This window comes from Carassius auratus, unplaced genomic scaffold (genome assembly GCF_003368295.1).
Source record: "Carassius auratus strain Wakin unplaced genomic scaffold, ASM336829v1 scaf_tig00217275, whole genome shotgun sequence".
NCBI classification, from domain to species: Eukaryota; Metazoa; Chordata; class Actinopteri; order Cypriniformes; family Cyprinidae; genus Carassius; species Carassius auratus.
The window spans coordinates 24315-46585 of NW_020528978.1; the positions used below are offsets into that span (position 1 = coordinate 24315).

Below are 22271 nucleotides of genomic sequence, written 5' to 3' on the forward strand. Positions count from 1 at the left end.
AGACGAAGTCTAACACTCAACTCTCTTTGTGAAGCTTATTAAGAGTGGAGGCCTCAGCATGACAACTCTCTAGAAGGAGAGGAGACCTGACTACACTCAGCGCTAAAGACAGTTAGAGAGGCTCCCAGAAAGAAGAGGAGCCTACCTACCAAAAGAACTGTCCAAGCAGAACTATGGAGAGTGAAGGCTTCAGCAGAATGACTCTCTTAAATTAGAAGAAACCTACACACTCAATCCTAGTTTGAACCCTTAAGACTGGAGGCCTCAGCAGAACGACTCTCTAAAACGAGAAGAGACCTAGCCACACTCAGCATCAAAGGCAGTTGGTGAGGCTCAGAATAGAAGAGCCTACACATCCTTAATGGGAAGCAGTTGGGGGGGTTCGGTGCCTTGCTCAAGCACCCAGTTGTGGCATTGCCGAGACTCGAACCCACTCCTTAGGTTTAGGAGTCAAACTTTAGGCCACAACTTCCCCTCTCTTACTGCCTAGGCGGAGCTCTGGGGAGCCGTGGCTTCAGCAGAATGACTATCTAGAACAAGAGGAAACCTACAACGCTCAACCCTGGAAGGAGAGCCCTTAGGAGTCGAGGTCTCAGCAAAATGACTCTCTAAAGCGAGAGGAGACCTGGCTACACTCAGCGCCAGAGGCAGTAAGCGAGGCTGAAGAAAGAGCCTACAAACTCAATCACTACCCATGATGGAGCTCTGAGACCGAAGGCTTCAGCAGGAAGACTCTCTTAAACGAGAGGAAGCCTAGCACTCAACCCTCTTAGAGAAGCTCTTAGGAGTGGAGGCCTCAGCATAGAGGCCTCTAGAACGAGAGGAGACCTGACTAGACTCAGCGCTAAAGACAGTTAGCGAAGCTCTCAGAAAAAGAGCATACAAAGCAATAGTGCTGTCTAAGCGGGGCTATAAGGAGTGGAGGCTTCAGCAGGATAACTCCATTAAACGAGAGGAAGCCTAACAACACCCAACCTGGTTGAGGAGCTCTTAAGGGTGGCGGTCTCAACATAACGGCTCTCTAAAATGAGAGGAGACCCGACTACTAAATGCTAGGCACAGTTAGTGAAGCTCTCAATAGAGCCTAAATACTAATAGTTTCTGTCTAAGCAGAGCTCACTGCCAAAGGCTCAATAGCTAGAGTACTAAGCTAAGAGTACTAACCATGCTCCTAGGTGTCGTAATCAGCACTGGGAACTGTGATTTCAGCATAGCAACTCCCAAGGGAGGGGAGCTACCAGGCTCAAGCTGATCAGGGAGGCTCACAGAGAGAATCACACCTAGGCTGAGAGGATGAGGAGGCTCAGAGCAGAGGAGGCTCAAACTAGAGCCTAACAACTCAAAAAAACTGTGAGGCGAACACGCTCGTGCAAACGCTGGCAAAAATCTGGAGTAATTCCGCGAATGCAACAGTGAGCACATCCTTCTCTCTCGTGAGTCAAACACATATGTGCTTCCTACACAAGGTCTCTTGAAGACAGAAAAGCGGATGATGTGTTCTCCGCAGTCGCTCATTTGCTTACGTCATAAGCTTCCGCCTACCGTTGTCAAGTTCATTGTCGTTATTTCATTCATGCTTCAACACCGGTCACACTTACAGAGTTCCCATGGCGCCCTCTAGAGGATGCAGCGTGGAGTTCACTTTCAAAAGGGAATCCACAGATATTGTTGTTATCAACCAATGTTATTAAAGAGTTCACCTTAAAAAGCGGGGTCATCTGTGCTTCATACTACATTAATTCTGGATTATCATCTTTTTAAAATACAGTTTTGACACTGGGTTAAGCTACATGTCGCAATTTTGAAAGGCGTTTAGCGCTGGTTTTAATGGGTTGGGGGGGTAATGAAATACTGTTTGATGTTAAGCATAAAACAACTATTCATAAAAATCTGCAATGCTTTAAATATCGATGTTTTTATTAGCAGTTTTAATTTAATATTCACTGAAAAATTCCTCCCCCACCATTTAAATATTCACATACAGTCTCTATCTGTTTTGAGTCTTTTTAGCACATATTTTGCATATCATTTACAGTGCTTATACTGTTGTATACTCTCTTTTCAGTGTCTGATTGTTGCCATGGGAACTCAAAAGCAGCAGGGTCACTCTCAATCGTTGTCTGTGCAGAAAAAAATGAGGATGAACCTGAACCCAAACCTACAATACTTTCTTTACCAGGGTAGGAAGTATCATCAAAACCTTGACCATTCATAGACAGGAGGTGAACGCCACAGTCAATTTAACAAGCAGTAATACATGAACAGCATTTTTTCCCTATAATAACTGAGTATTATATAAATCCCACTGTAAAACACTCATATCTCAAATTGCTCATTAACAGTGATAAAACAAAAAAGCAGTTACAGAAAAATAGAAATAAACTTCAAATACTATTAATGAATGCTGTAAGGCACCATTGAAAATGCAGTGAACTTTTTTTTTTAGTTTTTGTTTCCTTTGAAAGACCAAGATTCACACAAACCCGGAAAACCTGGATATACAGTATGAGAAAGCCTAATTCCAAATGTGCGATTTTCAGAACTGGAAAAATCATGACAATGAATAAGATTATAAAACACCATGTGCATTCTGTGCATTGAATATAAATTTAACATAAGTTATGCCAAGCTCTAAAATGTTTTACTGGATAAATTCATTATTTACCCTGAAGAACATGCAGGCACTAAAACCGAAATCCTGAAATGTGATTTTAATTATAATTGAGTTTTAAACCTTTAAGAAAAAAAAACTTTAAATATTGCTGTGGACAATAGGGGACCTTGAGAACAGTTGAGAGCCATTGATCTATGCAAATTTAAGTGTGCAAATTAAAGCAAACACACAAGAGAACTATTTAGAATTCCATACTTATGGTAAAATAAAATAAAAACTCCTCTTTGATTAAATTAACCTAGACTACATCCATGAATCACCGGCCTATCACTGAGCAGTAATTAATGGGTCTTCTTACAGGATTTTTAAACGAGGAGGCGTGCCTGTCGAATGCCTTGATTTAAGAAGCATACTCCACTTTCTGTCTGAATAAACTGAGGTGTGAGGGGAGAAGGGGGAAAAGTCTTAAAATACATTACTTACGGAGTCTCCATGCTCTTTCTGCAGTGTGTTATAGACAGAGGGGGGTCTGTTGAAGAGAAAACCAGATTAGAGGTTTCAGACACACATAAAAAGACTCATTTCCTGATGAAAAGCATCCTGAAAAATTTAAAGAAATTCCGCTGCATCATCAGTTTTGTGATTGTGGCAACTGCCTGTTATTTTAACCTCTTCATTCTATAAGGAAACAAGATTATGGGAACGTCTTGAAAGTTAAACATCATGGAAAGTTTCTCAGTGTTTTCCAGAACTACTTAGATAAATCATAAAAAAAACGACCAGTCTGTTTGAGTTGCAAGTCCATCTGTAGGGTAAGATGTGAAGGGCATGGGGTTGGATGAGAAAGAGGAGGACATTCTTGCTGCGAGGGCACCACTGACCTCGTCTCCGCTTGAGCTTACGCCGTCTCTGTTTGTTGACGAAGCAGGCTGCTAGCGTGCTGAAGAGGATGGCTGCTGCCAGGAAACAGATGGTGGCCACAATGCCTGCCACCACCGGCCGCGCCAGCCCCTCGTCTGGCACCTCAGGCAGCGGAAAGTAGTCTGAAAGACACAAACAAGCTCGCATTCAGCACACACACACACAGCAGCTCTTTCATTGTTAGTGTGGGCTGATTTAGTTTACAGAAGGAAAGATTTGAAAGACTGAAACAGAATGAAATACTCACCTATCTCGATTCATAAAAACATTCAAAATACATTCAAAATCACTGTGGGAGGCTTTGAGAAAGGAAAACAAAGACTGAATGGCAGCCTTGTGTTTATTTTGACTTCAAGTAGTGACTGAATTCTGACTGCATTACATAAGCTAATCTACTATTTATTAAATTCAAGCATTCAAGGGTGACTGTCAATAACTGGAAAGTGGTAACAGAACAAAGACTGTCAATAAAATAGAAACGATTATAAAATAAATCTTAATCACAAAAAAAAAAAAAATATTATTTCAAATAAATATAGTTCTAATCAGCATATTAGAAAGATTTCTGAAGGATCACATGATGCTGAAAACTAGAGTAATGACTGCTAAACATTTAGCTTTGTCATCACTGAACAAAGTACAATTTAAAAAATATATTAAAATATAAATTATTTTAAATTGTAATAATAATTCAGAATATTGCTGTTTTACTGAATTGGTGATCAAATAAATGCAGTCTTGGTGAGCGAGTGACTTCTAAAAAAACTTCAAGTTTCAATTAACACTGTCTTTGGACAATATTTATTCTTCAGTTAGGAATTTCAGTAAACTGTGGTTTGAGAGATTAAACATTTTTTACAGAAACATTAATACAGTTACTTGAGTGAAAAAAAGAGCACAATACATACAATATTTCTAAATATGGACTTGTTTTATTTCCCCAAAATGATTCAAACAAACTGTGTAATTCATATTAAATCCAGCAGATGGCAGCAGAGTCTCATCAAACCATTATTATTTCAGAATCAACTCCTTCCATTAATGTCACTAAATAACATGATATTATGTGGAGTAAATTGCAGTACATTTTCAAAAACCATACGAAGTATAAAAATCCTCAAAGCACTGACCTGTGCTAGAGACTCCCACTAGGTTACTGGGTTCACTGACAACGTCCTCCATAACCGCCATCACTCTGAACTCATACCAGGCCTCCTGCAAAACAATGAGACATGAAAGTTTAGTTCTAATAGATTAGAAAGCTGCAAGGAGTTTGAAATAATTTAAATGAATTTGCATCTTGCAACATATTTAAAAACTAAACTAAAAAGCAAAAAAAAAAAAACATTAGAAACACAAAGAGAAATCTACTCCTTGAGGGAGATATTCCCAACTTTTTGCTTTTTGTTTCACCAAAATAATATACACTTATAAACATGATTGTGACTAAGTGATGACTAAACCATAATTGTTAGGTGAATTATTCTTTTAGCGAAACAGTATTAGAAATCACTTTTTCACTGGCAGGAATGCCAATACAAGCCATATGTCAGTCTTTTGAAATAGCCATCACAGACATACCTGAACCAGGTCTCTAGCCAATAGCTCTGTCTCTGCAGCAGGGATTGCATCATCAAGAACATCCCACCTCTCCCCGAGACGGAACTCCATGATGTAGTGATCAATTGGCGACGTGTGATTGGCTGGAGGGATCCATGTGAGTAGGACTCCCTGCTGTGTCCGGTTGGCTGTGAGGCACCGTGGTGGGGTAAGCAGCACCAGTGGTTCTGGGGTACTTATAGGAAATACTAGAGACAACAAAGTAAACCACTGGTTCATTTTAACATGCTGAAAAACCATTTCTTTCTTATTAGTGTTGAGCTACTTAACATATTGTGGAAACAATATATATTAAATAAATAAATATATTCAGTGCATCCGGAAAGTATTTACAGTACTTCACTTTTCCCACATTTTGTTATGTTACAGCCTTATTAATACAAAATGGATTAAAATCATTATTTTCCTCAAAATCCCACAAACAATACTGTCAAAATAATGACAAAAACAACAACAACAACACATGTACAGTACTGTTCATAATTATTCTTTGCTCAATACGTTGTTGATGCACCTTTGGCACCAATTAATGCCTCAAGTCTTTTTGAGTATGATGCTACAAGCTTGGTACACCTATTTTTGAGCAGTTTCTCCCATTCATCTTTACAGGACCTCTCAAGCTCCATCAGGTTGGATGGGGAGTGTCAGATTTTCAGATCTATTCAGAGATTTTCAATCGTGTTCGAGTCTGGGCTCTGGCTGGGCCACTCAAGGACGTTCATAGAGTTGTTCCATAGCCATTACTTTGTTATCTTGGCTGTGTGCTTAGGGTCGTGTTCCTTCGCCCCAGTCTGACAGCCATAGGACAACGGCACCAGTGTGCTCACCACACACCAGCTACAAGGGCTGGTGGTGGCAATTTGGCCTGGACACCCTATTACTATACTGGGGTATTAGGACCTACACAGACCCCAGGATGAGCACACCCTGCTGGCATCACTAACAACTCTTCCATCAGCAACCTAGTTTTCCCAGGAGGTCTTCTGTCCAGGTACTGACTAGCCTCAACCCTGCTTGTCGACTCGACATCACGTGTGCCAAGTGTCTCGACAAGCTACAGCCAATGAGAGAGCAAGGCATGACCAGTGGAAACAGGATGCACCAGATAATAATGATTTTAATCTATTAAGTCTTTAACATAACAAAATGTGGGAAAAGTGGAGCACTGTCAATACTTGTCTTTAAAAATATGTCTTCACAGCAGGGTTATTATAGTTAACTAAAACTAAAACTAAATTTATTAAACTAAAATAAAAATAAAAATATATATACACACACACACACACACACACACATTTTGGTTATTACAATAAAAAAGGACATTTTAAATGTAACATTAACTGAATAAAGTTAAATAAAAAAAATATAAAAAACTTTTTCTTTCAGCTAGTCGCCAAGGCAACATTTCTCATTTTAATTCAGTTAAACTTGATGTACTAAAATTTATAAAACCAAAACTACTAAAAATTACAACAACAAAAAACACAACAAAATTATCAAAACTTAACCTAACATTTAATAAAAAAAAAATAAAACCATAAATTATTACAATATCAATAAAAACTGTAATAGTATCTCAGTGATACTAAAATAATACTGTTTTTCAGTCACTTTTGGTCAACTTGGTCAAGCAAAATATATAATATAGTGCAATATAGTTAGGATCATGTATTAAAACCATTAGAAGTCGGAATAACAGCATTTCTGTCAAGCAGAGATGATCTTGTCACTGAAAGTTGTATCATGTAGGTGGCCAACCTAGTGTGTTCACAGTGACGACCTCGCTGAACGGGCCCGTCCCCAGTTTGTTCTGGGCCAGGACGCTGAATTGGTAGGCCGTCTCAGACTCCAGGCCTTGCACCAGGAGCCAGTGCTGGCCGCTGGGCACAGGCATGGACAGCCAGTCATGCGGTCCTAACTGCTCCCTCTTCACCCTGCAGGAGGAGTCACATGCACAGATGGAAAGAGTTCAGAGCGGCACAAGCATACATGCACATACGCTCCAATAATGATTGCCATGTCGCTCACGATACTGATGAGAGCACTGCCTGTAGCTAGACGCAAAAAGACAGCTTGTTTGGCTCAGTGTGAGTGCTCAGTGATATCCAATAACACAAAACTGTCTCACGGTTTCCCAGTGGAAATTCCGAAGAATGCAATTGCATTTTGACTGCTGATCTATACAAAAATATCCTCATAGATCTTCAGTGTGACTTGTATGCCCTACAGCCCTTTTTTAATATATGGCTTTAAAGGAGTCTTATGGACAATACATCTCCGTTAGAAAACAGTCAGAATGGCTACAATGTTGTGGAGAAGTGATTTTTTTTTTATGTTGGTAATGTATTGTTTGCCTTAGAGTGTGACATCATGTCCTGTTGCACATGTCCATTGCAAGTAGTTTTGCATTCTCAAAGTTTCGTATAACTGCACCTACAGTCAGCTTGCTTCATTCTGATAAACTGCTGCCCTTTGCATGCATGGAATGGCTCCCACGGGACGTCCTGACTAAATTCACACTGAGATTATTATATATTCAAATATAATATATTTATTATATATATTCCGTCTTAAAATAGGACAATCCATCATACAAGTTTTAATGTTAAAAAATATTAATATAGAAATGATAAGTCTAATATAAAAATAATAATAGCAATAATAATAATAATAATAAGTAATATTACATTAAAAAAACTTCTAGTTCTCTCTCTCTCTCTCTCTCTCTCTCTCTCTCTCTCTCTCTCTCTATATATATATATATATATATATATATATATATATATTTCAGTTGTTCATTTATAACATTAGAAATATAGAATTAATTTTCACACCAAAAAATTATTTTGAATACTTAAAAAATGTGAAATGTTTATTTTATATATATATATATATATATATATATATATATATATATATATATATATATATATATATATATATATATATATATATATAACATTAATAATATATAAATAATTTTCACATAAAAATATTGCAATATTGTATGTAATAATATATATATATATATATATATATATATATATATATATATATATATATATATATATATATATATATATATATAATTATATCGTTCTAATGCAAGAAGCAAGAAGTTGGTCAAGAAAGTTCAAAATGTAATTTCTCTCACAGAATGCTGTGCTAAACACAAGGCATCATTTGAGATGTTGAAATTTCACTGTTAGGAATATTGATGACTTTCAAAAAGAAAACAGTAAGGAATTGAGTGCTTACGTCATTCACCCCGATCCTATTGGTGAGTCATAATATTCCATTGAGGTATAATTGATCACTTCATTCATGCCCTTATAGCATAGTTCACAGGCTCTTGAGATGTGTGTTATTCACAGCATCTCAGCGGTCGCTCAGCACCTCTCCTGCAATGCACAGGAAGTAGCAGGAACACGCCAACTATCTGCGTCAACAAGGCTGATGGAAGCTGTTGTTTAATCTCACGTGGGTCACCTTTAAAGGCCATTCACACACAACCTTTAAAGCATGAGTCACACTGCCCAATGCTTCAAATGACACCTTTAGTCAGCTCTTGGCACAGGCCTCCGATCGCATGGGCACCTGTGGTGGACACATCAGGCCAGAGGATAAGGATGATCTAAGAAGTCAGAAGCATAACAGTGAGGAAAGTCTGGCCCTTGGGTGAGGATTAACATGCTTTCATCCTCCATGGGGCTTCTATTCTTCTTTGGCTTTTGGATGTGTGGAAGGACTCAAGTTAGTACTCAGTACAGACTCTGAACTTTCGGGTGAGAATTCACATCAGTGTTTTTCAATCTAAAGCAACTTTTATTTTTATTTTTATTTTTTTATAATTGCATCCTATTCATCCTTAGCATGAAGAAGATGGAAAACAACAATAAAAATATATATACATTTATTAATATATGCCACGATTCTTTCAGTTAGAGTTGCAATGTCTATTGCAAATATATATATAAATTAAACATGAGAGTAAAGACTTACATTGTTACAAGCTGTTCTTTTTAACTTTCCTTTCATCAAATAATCCTGATAAAAATATGTACAAAATATTAAGCAGCACACAAACTGTTTTCAACTGATAAGAATAACAAATGTTTCTTAAAGGGGGGGGGGGGGTGAAATGCTATTTCATGCATACTGAGTTTTTTACACTGTTAAAAAGAGTTGGATTCCCATGCTAAACATGGACAAAGTTTCAAAAATTAAGTTGTACGTTTGAAGGAGTATTTTTGTTCCCAAAATACTCCTTCCGGTTTGTCACAAGTTTCGGAAAGTTTTTTTTTCGAGTATGGCTCTGTGTGACGTTAGATGGAGCGGAATTTCCTTATATGGGTCCTGACGCACTTCTGCTGGAAGAGCGCGCGTTCCCGTATAGCAGAGCAATGAGAGCACAGACATTCACTGATCAGAGCGATTCACTGATCAGAGCGAGAGCGTCGCGAAAAGTCACAAAAGGAGTGTGTTTTTGGTTGCCAGGGCAAGACAACCCTGCACAGATTACCAAAAAATAAAAAACAGCATTAAGGGACCAGTGGATGGAGTTTATTTTTACAGAGCATCAACGGAGTTGTGCAAGTGTTTTTTTTTGTTCCCTGCATTTCGAAGATGCTTGTTCACAAGGCCCAGTTTGACGACAGATTTGCGTATCGTTTATTTCTTAAGGATGATGCAATCCCAACGAAAAAGGGTCACGATCGTGTGTTGGAACCGCAGGCGGTGAGTAAAACTGCTTCAAATATCTCTGCCTCCTTGTTAGTGCGTCCCCTCCCATGCCAGAGACCCAGGTTCAAGCCCCGCTCGGAGCGAGTCGTTGCTGCTGCTGCTCTCGTTCAGTTTCAGCCTCAGAATCTGATTCTGGATCATAAATAAACGGCTGAATCTGACTGAAAGCCATGGTTTGTTTTGAATGATGGTTTTTCACTCACGGTAATGTCACAGCTTCCAAACGCTCTCAACGCAAAAGCCTATTCGCGCTCGTGATTCTTTAGCTCCGGCCACACGTCACGCCTCCAGCCAGTCGTGTTTTTCCGGGAAAAATCGGTACAAACTATCTTTCTCTTATGAATATAATAAAACTAAAGACTTTTTGGATTTATGAAGGATGCAGTACTACTCTATATGTACTCAAGATTAACAGGATATTGAGTGAAAACGAGCATTTCACCCCCCCTTTAAGTACAAACTCAGCATTTTAGAATGATTTCTGAAGGATCACGTGAAACAGTAACAGGAAGTCAGAACACAACAAAAGATGTGTTGAAAATACATAGTATATAAAACTATACACACTTCTCTTCCCAGGCCATATAATCCTTAAACTGTCCTCCATTTCTCCTCCATATAACAGTCATGCATGTCTCTAAACTCTCAAACTAAATTTCATTACTATTTATAGCTCAAAAAGGAGTGAAATCTGTCTCCAGGGCTTGCGACATGCTAAACCTGTTCATGCTACATTCCCATGAAACACTGCTGCCATCTGTCACCTGGTGTGACACTGCAGAATTATGTTCTAAAATGAGCAAGTACCAAATATCACTAAAAAAGACAGTTTTTGAAGGAGATTTAAAGTCAAACGTTTGAGATGTTCTTGCTCGTACCCACCAAAGCAAACAAACAACGGTTATAGCGAAGCATGTATCATTCTATAGGGGAAGGAGCACAGAAAGCTATAGAATGCTGATATTGCGGGTGAATATCGAAGAGGACAGCGCCACACAGGGAACAGAATCACAGGGATGCAGAAGCGCTGGCATGGGCAGCAGAGAGATGAAGAGAGGCATGATTAAGCCAGAAGCGAGAGTTTGCCATTATGGATCAAGTCATTATGAAAAATACCTCGGAGGCACCTCTTTAAAATCAAAATCAAATTATGATACAGTAATTACTTGCAATATACTTGGTTCTCTGCGTATGGTTAAAATATCAAAACTGTGAAATATCACTGAACTGCGCGAAGGCACAAGACAAAATCTTTACTTTAATAAATACTTTTCATGCATAAGAATCATCAGAATCCTCCGGGCTCTACACTGTACTGTACAAAACTGTACTGTATGTACAAACTGGAAGATCACATCTGAGAAGTTCTACTGGACTTAACATTGTTTAGAAAATTACACTTGATGTTTTCTATATTATGATTAACACTATGTGCAATATTATCATTTCTGCAATGAATCCAAATTATAACAAAAAAGTGACAAAAATCATGATACACAATAATTATTAATTATCCCTTTGGATAAACAAGTCTGTTAAATGTAAATGTAAATATCTAGCAAATGTAATAAAATGACCGTTTCAATCCACTTCACAAGATTGTTTTATTTTACCAATAAAAAAATGTTTTGGAAAAAAAACTGGGGTTGAGACAAAGATGTACTGTGTACTTCTACTTCTAAACACGTACTGTTAAACTCAAAATAAATATTACCCAGACATTTATATTGTCTTTGAATTGAAAATTTGGTCATCGTTTACCTACACTCATGCACAAAAACGTACATTTCTTTTGAAAAAGACCTTCTTGGCAGAAGAATGTTCCCTTGGCAACTAACTGAAATAAGTGAATTATTTTTAGTGTGCTGAAGTGTTTAAAAAGCAGTCGAACTGCACACGACACCAACATTGTCTCGTCAACTTAATAAGGTACTTTGCATGCAGCTCGACTCATAACGACTCTGTGGAGGGATTTTACTGCCATATCATGCCATTCCAATTCTATCATTATGAGTCTGATTAACATGGCCAACATGCTAACTAACTGCTCGTAGAACAAGAAAACTCAATAAAGAAAACAGTGAATCTAGATTACTCATGGATGACTATCTTTGTTCAAGACTTCCAGTATGAAGAGTTTGAAGAATGTTACATAAAACTAGAAATTAATTATATGCCATGCCATATTATACCCATAATTATAACTCTTACAACTCTTAACATTTTAGCTGCACTGACATTAATTTGAACAGCATGTCCGACTCATGATCAGAGGGCCCTGCTGGTCATCTCACCCCTAGGGGGAAAGGTTTCGCCCCATTGCACCCAGTGCCCCCAGATGTAGCAGCCTCACAGCAGCAGCGGAGCTCAGGTCAACAGTTAGGAAAAGAAGCAGAAAGCAAAGCATGCTGGGATGACTCACACATGGCCGTACCAGACTGAGAATGTCTGCTCAAAGCCGCCGTCGTAAGCGGGCTCCCAAGAGACGTTGGCCGAGGTCGTCGAGACTGAAACATGGACTTTGGCGGGGGGGTGTGGGCTTGTGCCTGTGGGAGGAGGACAACTCGTGTCACACTCGATATAAACACACACTTGTACACAAAATCTAAAGCAAGGTCACATATTTTATTTTTCTGTGTCTGTATGTCTGTAAAAAGCCCTCGGTCAGAGCGATTAGATCACTTGTCTTAACACAAACACTTGGGCTAACACAAACAAACAGACTCTGTGTGCATCATTTATTCTTTATCTTTTTTTCTACAGCTAACCGTTAGCCAGTGGGGATGCTTTTGAGGAAAATCCCTTTATACTACAACACAAGAAATCATACAACATCCCTCATAGACCTGACCTACTGAAGGACTTTTGTTCAGAGAGCTTTTTGAAAGGAACTCACTGAATAGCTAACAGTTTAACCTAGCAGCTGCTGCTTAGCTACTAACCAGCGTCCCAACAGAGTTTCTTTAGCTGACAGTTTCACTGCAGCCACATAAATCCAAACATGCCCTATAGCAAACTGGACATCTGGACATGCCAAAACAGTGGGCAGCAATATAAGGACTGAGCTAGCAGTGTTGATCTACAGCTGCACCATAACCACTTATAGATAAAGAACATGAGGGTGTCAGAAATTGCACTACTTTCCTCTATTGAATTTATAAGATATATTCTATGTAGAATATATTCTATTAGAAGAGTTTAAGTCTGCATGCACATATACTTCAAAGTGAGATACTGCATAGCTTAATAGCAATACCAAGTAATCTTTACACCAAGTGTATTCTTTTGACAAGTGCTATTAATGTGATGTGCTTTACATGAATGAGCTACATTAATATAATGAAGGTGATTACCGAGATAACAACTAACCTTCTCAGAAAACATGTTTAATTTTTTTCAAAATTTTTGATATACTATTTCTAGATAAGGATTATTATTATTATTATTTTATTATTATTTAGATAATTTGGAAAGGAGTCATTTAGACTTATTTGTGGACCTGTTAGACCAGCTCACTGAAACAAAAGTCCTTATAGAATCATTTGCTCAACAAAGTTTTAGTGAAAGTGAACAGGAGTTACTGCTAAAACTAAAACTATTCAAATGAAATAATAAAATTACCATAACTTAAATAAAGCTGAAATAAAATCTTAGTATTTATAAAATACTACATGAAAAACTAGAACTAAAAAAAATTAAAGTGGAAATGCTACCTTGAAACTGAAAAAAATAAGTAAAAAAAAAAAAAAAAAATAGAAATAGAAAAGAAAACTTTTTTTTTGAAAAAATAACAAAAGTACATAACAAAATAACTAAAACTTATGCTAAAATTACAACAAACTTAACATATAGAAATAACAGGTAATTCAAAATACTAATACTAATATGAAAAAATAGAAATCTGAAATAATCATTAGCCAAAAAGTATTTTACATCAGAGCAGAACTAAAAAAAAAAAAAATATATATATATATATATATATATATATATATATATATATATATATATATATATATATATATTCAATATCGAAATTTCCATGATAAAAAAAAAAAATTCAATGACTGTGGGAATCCAGAGTCAAAGACCAATGGTGTCCTGCAAAATATAAACTAAAATCTTTGTGCACCTTTAAGGAAAATAACACCTTTAACGCTTGTTGATCTAATTTGATCAAAACTCATCACTGTATGGAAAAATCACTTTATCGCAAGTCATGTTTGCGCGTCATGGGGTTACTCTATTTGTCTCAACACCTCATACCGATTACTAGGAGGTGCGTGCTGGCAGTGATGCTCGTGGCGACATTGGAGGCGACACACTCCCACTCCCCATGGTCCTCCTTGCTGAGAGATTTGAACTGTAAGCTGCCTCGTGGTAGGACATTGTGCTTGCTTCTGCTGGGCTTCCCTACCTTCTCCAATAAAAGAAAACATTTCTAGCAAATACTTCAGTTCATTCAATGATACATGATCCTACTTAAGGATCCTTAAGGATGTGGCTTACCTTTCTCCATGTAATGTTGGGGAATGGGTCTCCTTCTGCCTCACAGGGGATGACCAGCTCTCGACCAGCCTCCTGCCTGTACTCCCCTCCAGGAACCACCAGAAATTTGGGTGGGTCCTATCCATTGCAAACAACACATTATACTGATGCAGATAAATGATATAATAAAAAGGTAAATAAAGAAACGTTAACTCAAATAAAACCTACAAGTAAAATTTTTTACCTTTAGCACCAGAGGGGCGGGAGGGGACTGTCCCATTGTACCGAGGCTATTGTAAGGCACACAGGTGTAGGTGCCGAGAGAGTCCTCTGTCACCTCAGACACTCGAATACTTCCATCTTCCATTTGGCTCCAGCCAGGGTACTGCAACAGAGAGAAACATCGGCACACATACAATCAGCAAAATTGTTTCCCATATCTCAAAATCTACCATTCTGCAACAAAAATAGCTCTGTTCACAGCGACCCGTTTTTTGTGCATGTCTCTTTAAATGCTGATGTGCTCTGCTAACCCCGCCTCTCTCTTCCGTTGAAGAGGAAAGATAAAAATCATAAAAACATGCATTAAAAATTTCTTTTTCTCCTGAAATCAGAGCCACTGTAGACACACTGAATTTGTTTTGTTTTTGATGGTAATGTACCATCGAATACACCTAAATTAGTTTATGCCTGCGCAAATCATTTTACTCCAGACTGCTTTCTGAAAGAGAGACAATTCAAGGCAGGTTTTGCTAAAAGGTTCAAACTCAAGGATGGATCAGTACCCACTGTTTGTGATCCAGCTGCACCTCCAGAAGTAGTAAGGCCTTCACTTTATATTTCTTATGATTATTTTCAAATCCCCTTTCCTCTTCCATGTGCTCATTAGCACTTTTTATAAAGACATGCACCAAAACGGGTCACTGTGAACAGAGCTGTTTTTGACATGGTCAAACCATTGAGGATTTTTTTTTTCTTGTTATAATGGTTGCTATACCCCTGACAAGCCATACAACTATTGCATTCAGCGAAGTCAGTGGAGCGAATTTGCTCTCAGAGCACTTTAGATGTAACATGACAAGCCTGCACATTTTCAGCTACATGGCCACTATCCTCAAAAGCCAGCTGTACTGAGGAAGAACAGGGTTTGAGAATGAAAGTGATATCCTGTTTCTTCACTAAGGTCAGTCATTCTACGTTTTGCTTTATAGCATATGAAGTGGAGCCAGTGATCTTTGTCTGTGTGAGACTTTGAGATCAATGTGAAATGTGAATGAAACCCATCACACACAGCTGAGAGAGAGAGAAAGAGAGAGAGAGAGAGAGAGAGAGAGAGAGAGAGAGAGAGAGAGAGCGCTGAGGCCCACATGACAGCATCTGTGAAAACACTGAGATCACTGTCCTGCTGGACTCACCTTCTCTATCCGCAGAGGCAGGCCGTCTTTTTTCCACTTCACTGAAGTGACAGGCGGGTTGGCATCCACCGGGCAGCGGATGAACCCCGGCAGTCCGATAGCCACGTAAATAACGGGCGGCATGTTTACAACACGGGCAGGGTCTACAGGATATAACGAGATAAAAACATTGAATACAGCATAAGCGCTGTTATAAAGAGATGTTATAAAATTAGACAATGTTAAACTGTCAGACAGATGAGAGGAGTTTGAACTGGATGTCTCTCTGAGCCATTAGTCTGGAACATTAACACAGATCCTCTGAATAAATCAACTACGGTTGGAGAAATACACTAATAAAGAACTTTTCGCTCTTACACACCTAAAATGAGAGTGTGAAATGAGGCAGAAAGGTCTGAACTAGCTCACACTGAGACTGGTATGTTATGTTTTTTATATGTTGTGTTTAAAATATGTTTTTTGCAGAAAATGTGAGATGTGTTTGCCCATGCATAACTCGATGGTGTTGTGGGCTGATTTTAATTGAGAGAGCCACAAAAAAGATCCCAAATCCCTATGAAATGTTTGTCACTAAATTTGGTTTACCTTTTCAATTGACTAAACAGGGAGTGTTTAGAGTAAGAAAGCATTTCCCAAGGAAAATTAATTGGCTTCCAAGGCACAATAATGGCATTTCTAATTGTATAAAACAATTTCGATTTTGAGAGATAACTATGCAAATATTTAGTGACTACAATATTTATTTTACTGTAGAACGGAGTCTTAAGTTGTCTCATCATTTAAAAGTTTAAGGTCAGTAAGATTTAATAATGACAACAACAATAATAATAATAATTAATAAGGATGCATTGCACTAATCAAAACTGTCTTTTTTTTCCAGACATTCTGACATTTATGTTATTTAAAAAAAACTATATAAAATAAATGAAGTTCTTTTGAATTCACTTTTTTTCCTCCAGAGATTTTTTCAAATTGTCCACAAAAATATTATGCTGCACAACTGTTACTTAATCCCCAAATCAGCATATTACAATGATTTCTGAAAGATCATAAGAACATTAAGCTTTGCAATCACAGGATTAAATGAAATTTAAAATACATGAAAGTAAACAGTTATTTTATTTGTTAATAATATTTTATAATATTACTTTTAACTGTACTTTTGATCAAATAAATGCAGTCTTATTGAGCATAAGCTCATAACCAACCCCAAACTTCTGAATGAAAAAATAATACATAAATATAACAAATAAACACCATGAATAACATATTATTTGGTCAATCAACTGCATGTACAGAACTGTGCGATATCACAGGCCATGAAGGGAAAAAAACAATACATTTTGTGAAAAGCCACTATTAATTAATTTGAGCAAAAAAGCATGAACAACAGCATTATTTATATTCTTTATAATGTATAGACAACATCTAAATCAAAGTGTATCAATAATACTGTAAAAAGAGATTCAGTTGCATGTGACTCATAAACCACAGTCTCTTATTAGTGAAGACTCCAGCCAACCGCAGCATGCTGGAGAACGAGAGGGAGCGGTGCTCCGAAACGAACACTTTGAAGAAATCCACCGCTCCATCTTATCGCTTAGCAAAGTGCCAGGGTCTATTTTTAGACCCTGTGTGGAGCTGAGGGACGGGATGGTGTGTGGAGTGGACCAGAAAGAAGTGTAGAGTTGAGAAAAGAACAGAAGGGAGTCGTGAGGATGAAGGACAGGAATGCTAAGGCAAAGAAAAGGAAGAGGAGGAAAGAAAAAAAATCTAGGCAGTCTTAATGCATGGAGTAGACCTGCAATGCCGGCAGACGTCCAACGGGGCCGCCATCGCCCATGCTAACAGCCTGCCGGAGTCTGCAGGTGATGTCACTGCAGAGAAGAGGGCTTCCACACAGGATGATGTCATCCCTTTAAATTCCCCCCTCCTTTTTTCTCACTTACTGTCAAATACACTTTCCCTGCGTCTCTGCTCGCTACACACATGGGCGGCCAGGCTATGTGCCAGCGGATAACACTGTTTCAGAGGACAGGTGAAAATTCCTGCAGTCTGGGCTTTCTGCTATGATGTAATCCCTTTCCGCCACTTCAACCGTGCCAAGCTGGTCCGACACAGGCTTCCTCCCAGAGAGGGAATCTGAAATGTCTGTTGCCTTGGATACCACAGCCACTTCTGCAGCGTTCATTCCCATCGCTATTTACTGCAAATGCAACATGTAAATGTAAAAACATGTTTTTTTTTGTGTGCTTTTTTCAACAATGTCTAGAAACCCGTGTTCTTTGCATCCGTCTGTCTGTGTGGAGGACGTGAGCCGTGACTGAGTGATCTGCTAGCCCTTATGAAACAAAAATATATTGCAGTATATTGGAAAATATCATGTAATATATTAGGCATATATTCTCATATATATGTATTTTTTCTAATATATTGCAATATATTGAAAGCGGCAATCATTTGTATATTTTGCAATATATAATATAATATATGTATCATCAATATATTATCAAATGTATTCATCAAATATATAAAATATTAGAAAATAAAAAGGGAAAATAATATATTGCAATATATCACAATATATTTTAAGAATTATATTGGTAAATATATTTTCCTTTCGTAAGGGAGCTTACTGACTCAAGGTCACTGTTTCAATTCTGTTTCAGACTCCGGGGACGGAAGGCCATTCCAATCTCTCGGTTGCAAATAGAAAGGATCAGCCTGCCCAACAGTGGCATTTGAAGCTAATACACCCTCGTGCCCATGTATTGAGATGGAATATGACAGGAGACTAAAGTAACCCTTTCATCCATTACAAAAGATCACTCTGCAAGTAAATCTGTTATATACTACCGTTATTCAGCATACATGTAAACGTAAAAATGATTTGCCCCAAGTTGAAAAGGCATAATGCGCTGATGAAGGATGTTTTCATGCTCAATCCAGCGAGCGTGAGACCACTGTCACAGATTCAGGATGAAGGAGAATTCCTCTATTATGTCATGTATGACATAACGGAATACAATAGGAAATTGGGAATCATTGCTACATTTAAAAAGGATTTGTTACAGTGAATGGCTGTCATTGTATCATAAGTAATACAGGACATCATCATTTAGTATAAATGACCTATATCAGGAAGTCTTAAATCATTTGCATTAGTGTTTTGAATTTATGTATGTATGAATTTGATTTATGACAATTGGAAGAAAGTTTATTTTATCTTCACTTTGTTGTTTAATTTAATTTGTTTAATTATTATTATTATTTTTTTTCATTTAATTATTTTCTTGATTCATTCATTTACAACAAATTGGAAAATGTATGACAATGAATACTTTATTCTTTTAATTGAACAATTTATTTATTTGTTGGTTTATTTATTCAACTATTTATTATTTACAACAAACTGGAAGAACATTTATGGCATTATGACTACAAGGTCACTAATCAAATGTACTGTATGCAAATTTGTGAAATTGTTTACAAACGTCATATGTTCTTAGTTTTAGAAGCGCAATATGGTTTGGGTCATTCTAAAATCATGCTGGATAACATACATGATGATCACATTCAACAAAACAGATGTTTTTCAGATTTTTGAACCCACTGTATGTTCAGCGGGATATATTGACAAGAAGTAAAAATACCAAATCGATTGTATTCTGGTGGTTTCTCGCCTACATACTGCAGTTGTAGTTCAGCATCTGAATTTGTAGGGGCACCAGAAAAGGACAAATGTTTTCAGATGAAAGCCAAAGATGTAGTGTTTCTAAGATCTAGTTGTGTATCAGTAGACTGACTCACAATGCACTATCAGGTACGCTGATGCAGAAGGTGGGCGCCCAAGGCTGTTACTCGGGCTGCAGGTATATTTCCCAGCATCCTCAGGTTTCACCTGGGAGATGATGAGTGAACCGTCGATCAGAATACTCACTCTGCGCTTTAGATCACTGGAGAGAGAAAGAAAGATTGACAAAGAAGAATCGAAAGGGAAAGTTGAATTAGCATCAGTAGTAACGAATAACACAGTTTACACTACTTACAAGACGTTATTCCCACAAAGCTCTTAGCTTATACATACACTACCGTTCAAAAACTTGGGGACGGTAAGATTTTGTAAAAGAAATTATTACTTTTATTCAGCAAGGACACATTAAATTGATCAAAATGATAGTGAAGACATTTATAATGTTATAAAGGATTTATATTTCAAATAAATGCTGTTCTGTTGTAAATAATAATATATCCCGAAAAAAATGTTTTCAAAATTGATATTGATCCACCAAATTAGCATATTATAATAGTTTCTGAAATATATTGTGACTGAGTAATGGCTGCTGAACATTCAGCTTGTTATCACAGGGGGGAAAAAATTAAAACAGAAAAGTTTTTTTTAAAATTATAGTAATATTTCACAATATTAACTGTTATTTTAAACTAAATAAACACAACCCTGGTGAGCCTAAGAGAGATCTAATACAATAAAAATAATCTTACCGACCCCAAACCTTTGAACAGTAGTGTACAGTATTTTTTTTTATTTTCCACTTACTGGAACAACATAGTTTGTAAATAATGATTTTTTTAAACTATCCCTATGTATTTAAAATAAGATAATAAAGCACAATTCAAAGCTTCATGAATTACAGTCTACTCTTTCAACAAGAACAGATGGGCTGTCCGGGACAGATGTCAGAGGACAAAAAAAGAAAAAACAAAAAGAAAAAACGCTCCAGTGGACATAATGCTTGCGTGGCTTCTATTCTTGCCTGTGCTTCCACCTGTCCTGCTGCACAGAGCCTCTGTTAGAAAAGAAAAACCATAATAACCTTTTTCTATAGAGTGAGAGGCCACCCAGGAGGGTGTCTTGGATGGCTCAGTGCACCACATCTTCTAATCAGTGCTAGCGGAGCGTATGATGACACAAGTGCTATGACACTATGTGTCTCTATGTTTACAAGACTATCCTGCTGTAACCTTAGAAACATGCTATTGCTTAAGTCAAATGAAATCAGTTGGTCTTCATATGAGGTGTTGCTTTCTGTGTAAAACATTCCCAATTAGTCACTCAGAAGGCCTCAAAGTATTTCAGTTCGTCAGAACTCTCATGAAGGTGTTCACAGGGAAAGTGAGACGCAAATGAGACCATCTGAGGCGTGACTGACACATGCACGCAATGCAAACACAAGTGAGAAACACATAACAAACTGTCACAGTGAACTTTGATTGTAACACTCCAACCCCCCCCCCCCCCATGATTTCAGTTGTAAGGGGCTCACACTTGGCACTAAATTAATCTTTTTTTGACTGATAACTTTTAAAAAATAAATTTAAATAAAAAAATGCATCTGTTTATCAATGGATGAACACCACAAAATAATCAAATTATCAAATAAATTCAGCCCTCGTTTTATAATAAAAAAAAAAAAAAAAAATTCTGAGAAGAAAAAAAAAGAGTGTGGCAAAAACAAAAAGACATTTAAACTTAGAATTGACAAAAGTTAGAATTGCGAGATTTTTTTTTTCCAGGAATCTTTCAAAAGAACAGCATTTACTTTTATTTTTAATTTTTTATAATATCTATAAAAAAATCTATACAAATTATCTGTAAAAAAAACACCAAATCTAACTGAGGCCAAACTACTGAACAGTAGTGTACAGTGGTGGTATTTAGTTGATTTTGTGCACCTATGATAACATTTCGTTTACTATGAAAATGTCACAACACAAAGGTTTACAAACGGTTTAACCAAAGCCTAAAACAGTTTCACAATGGCCATAGCCCCAAAAACTCACTGATGCCTCAATGATGATGATGAAAATACATGGACTGTGACAAACTCCACATGGACACACGACAGTGGGGGTATGGTACAGTAATGAACCCGATCATAACTTTACTTCTTGAAGTAGACATTATCTTCCTCCCAGAACCAGGTGTACGTTAGGTTGCCAGGATATGCCTCAGCCTGACAAGTGAAGAATGCGTCCTGGGATATGTTTACGGTTATGTTCTCTGGTGGTGAAACAATAAATGGGGGTCCTGAAATAGAAAAGAGACACATAATAAATCAGCATTACATATCAGGATGTGTCACATCCTATTGGAGCATATAGCAATCTTCAAGTCCCCTTCAAAGTTAAAAACAATAGAACTGGAGAAAGATTTAATGTAAAAGTTTCTAATAATAGATATTTGCATGCTGTCATTTGTATTCAACAGCTGTTAGACAATGTCAGTTGATTGTTGAGTGAATCATATAATTTTGGATTCATCAATATTTCATTTACAGTAGTGTACATGCTGAATACCGAATGATATCATACAGAATGAGATAATAGAGATTTAAATGAGGTTAATAATGTAGGTTCCGCTCAGCTGTACTGTACATATTTGGATCAGCTATCATTTGAATATCATTGGCCAAGATGATAAGATTTCTACCCAGTGTGACAATCTGCAAAGG

The 22271-nt window shown here is 37.3% G+C and overlaps 1 protein-coding gene across 1 annotated transcript in view; it reads right to left on the reverse strand.

Moving 5' to 3' along the window:
- The window catches only part of LOC113100471 (protein turtle homolog B-like), a gene marked incomplete at its 5' end in the record, with an annotated part of 58223 nt that overhangs the window by 16929 nt on the left and 19023 nt on the right, over positions 1-22271 (reverse strand). The window contains 12 exons of the mRNA XM_026265204.1: positions 3098-3143; positions 3496-3657; positions 4666-4750; positions 5117-5343; positions 6914-7089; positions 12321-12444; positions 14162-14312; positions 14405-14521; positions 14628-14768; positions 15799-15941; positions 19609-19754; positions 21706-21847. Coding sequence (XP_026120989.1) covers positions 3098-3143; positions 3496-3657; positions 4666-4750; positions 5117-5343; positions 6914-7089; positions 12321-12444; positions 14162-14312; positions 14405-14521; positions 14628-14768; positions 15799-15941; positions 19609-19754; positions 21706-21847 — 1660 coding nt within the window. The remainder of the gene's footprint in view (positions 1-3097; positions 3144-3495; positions 3658-4665; positions 4751-5116; positions 5344-6913; positions 7090-12320; positions 12445-14161; positions 14313-14404; positions 14522-14627; positions 14769-15798; positions 15942-19608; positions 19755-21705; positions 21848-22271) is intronic.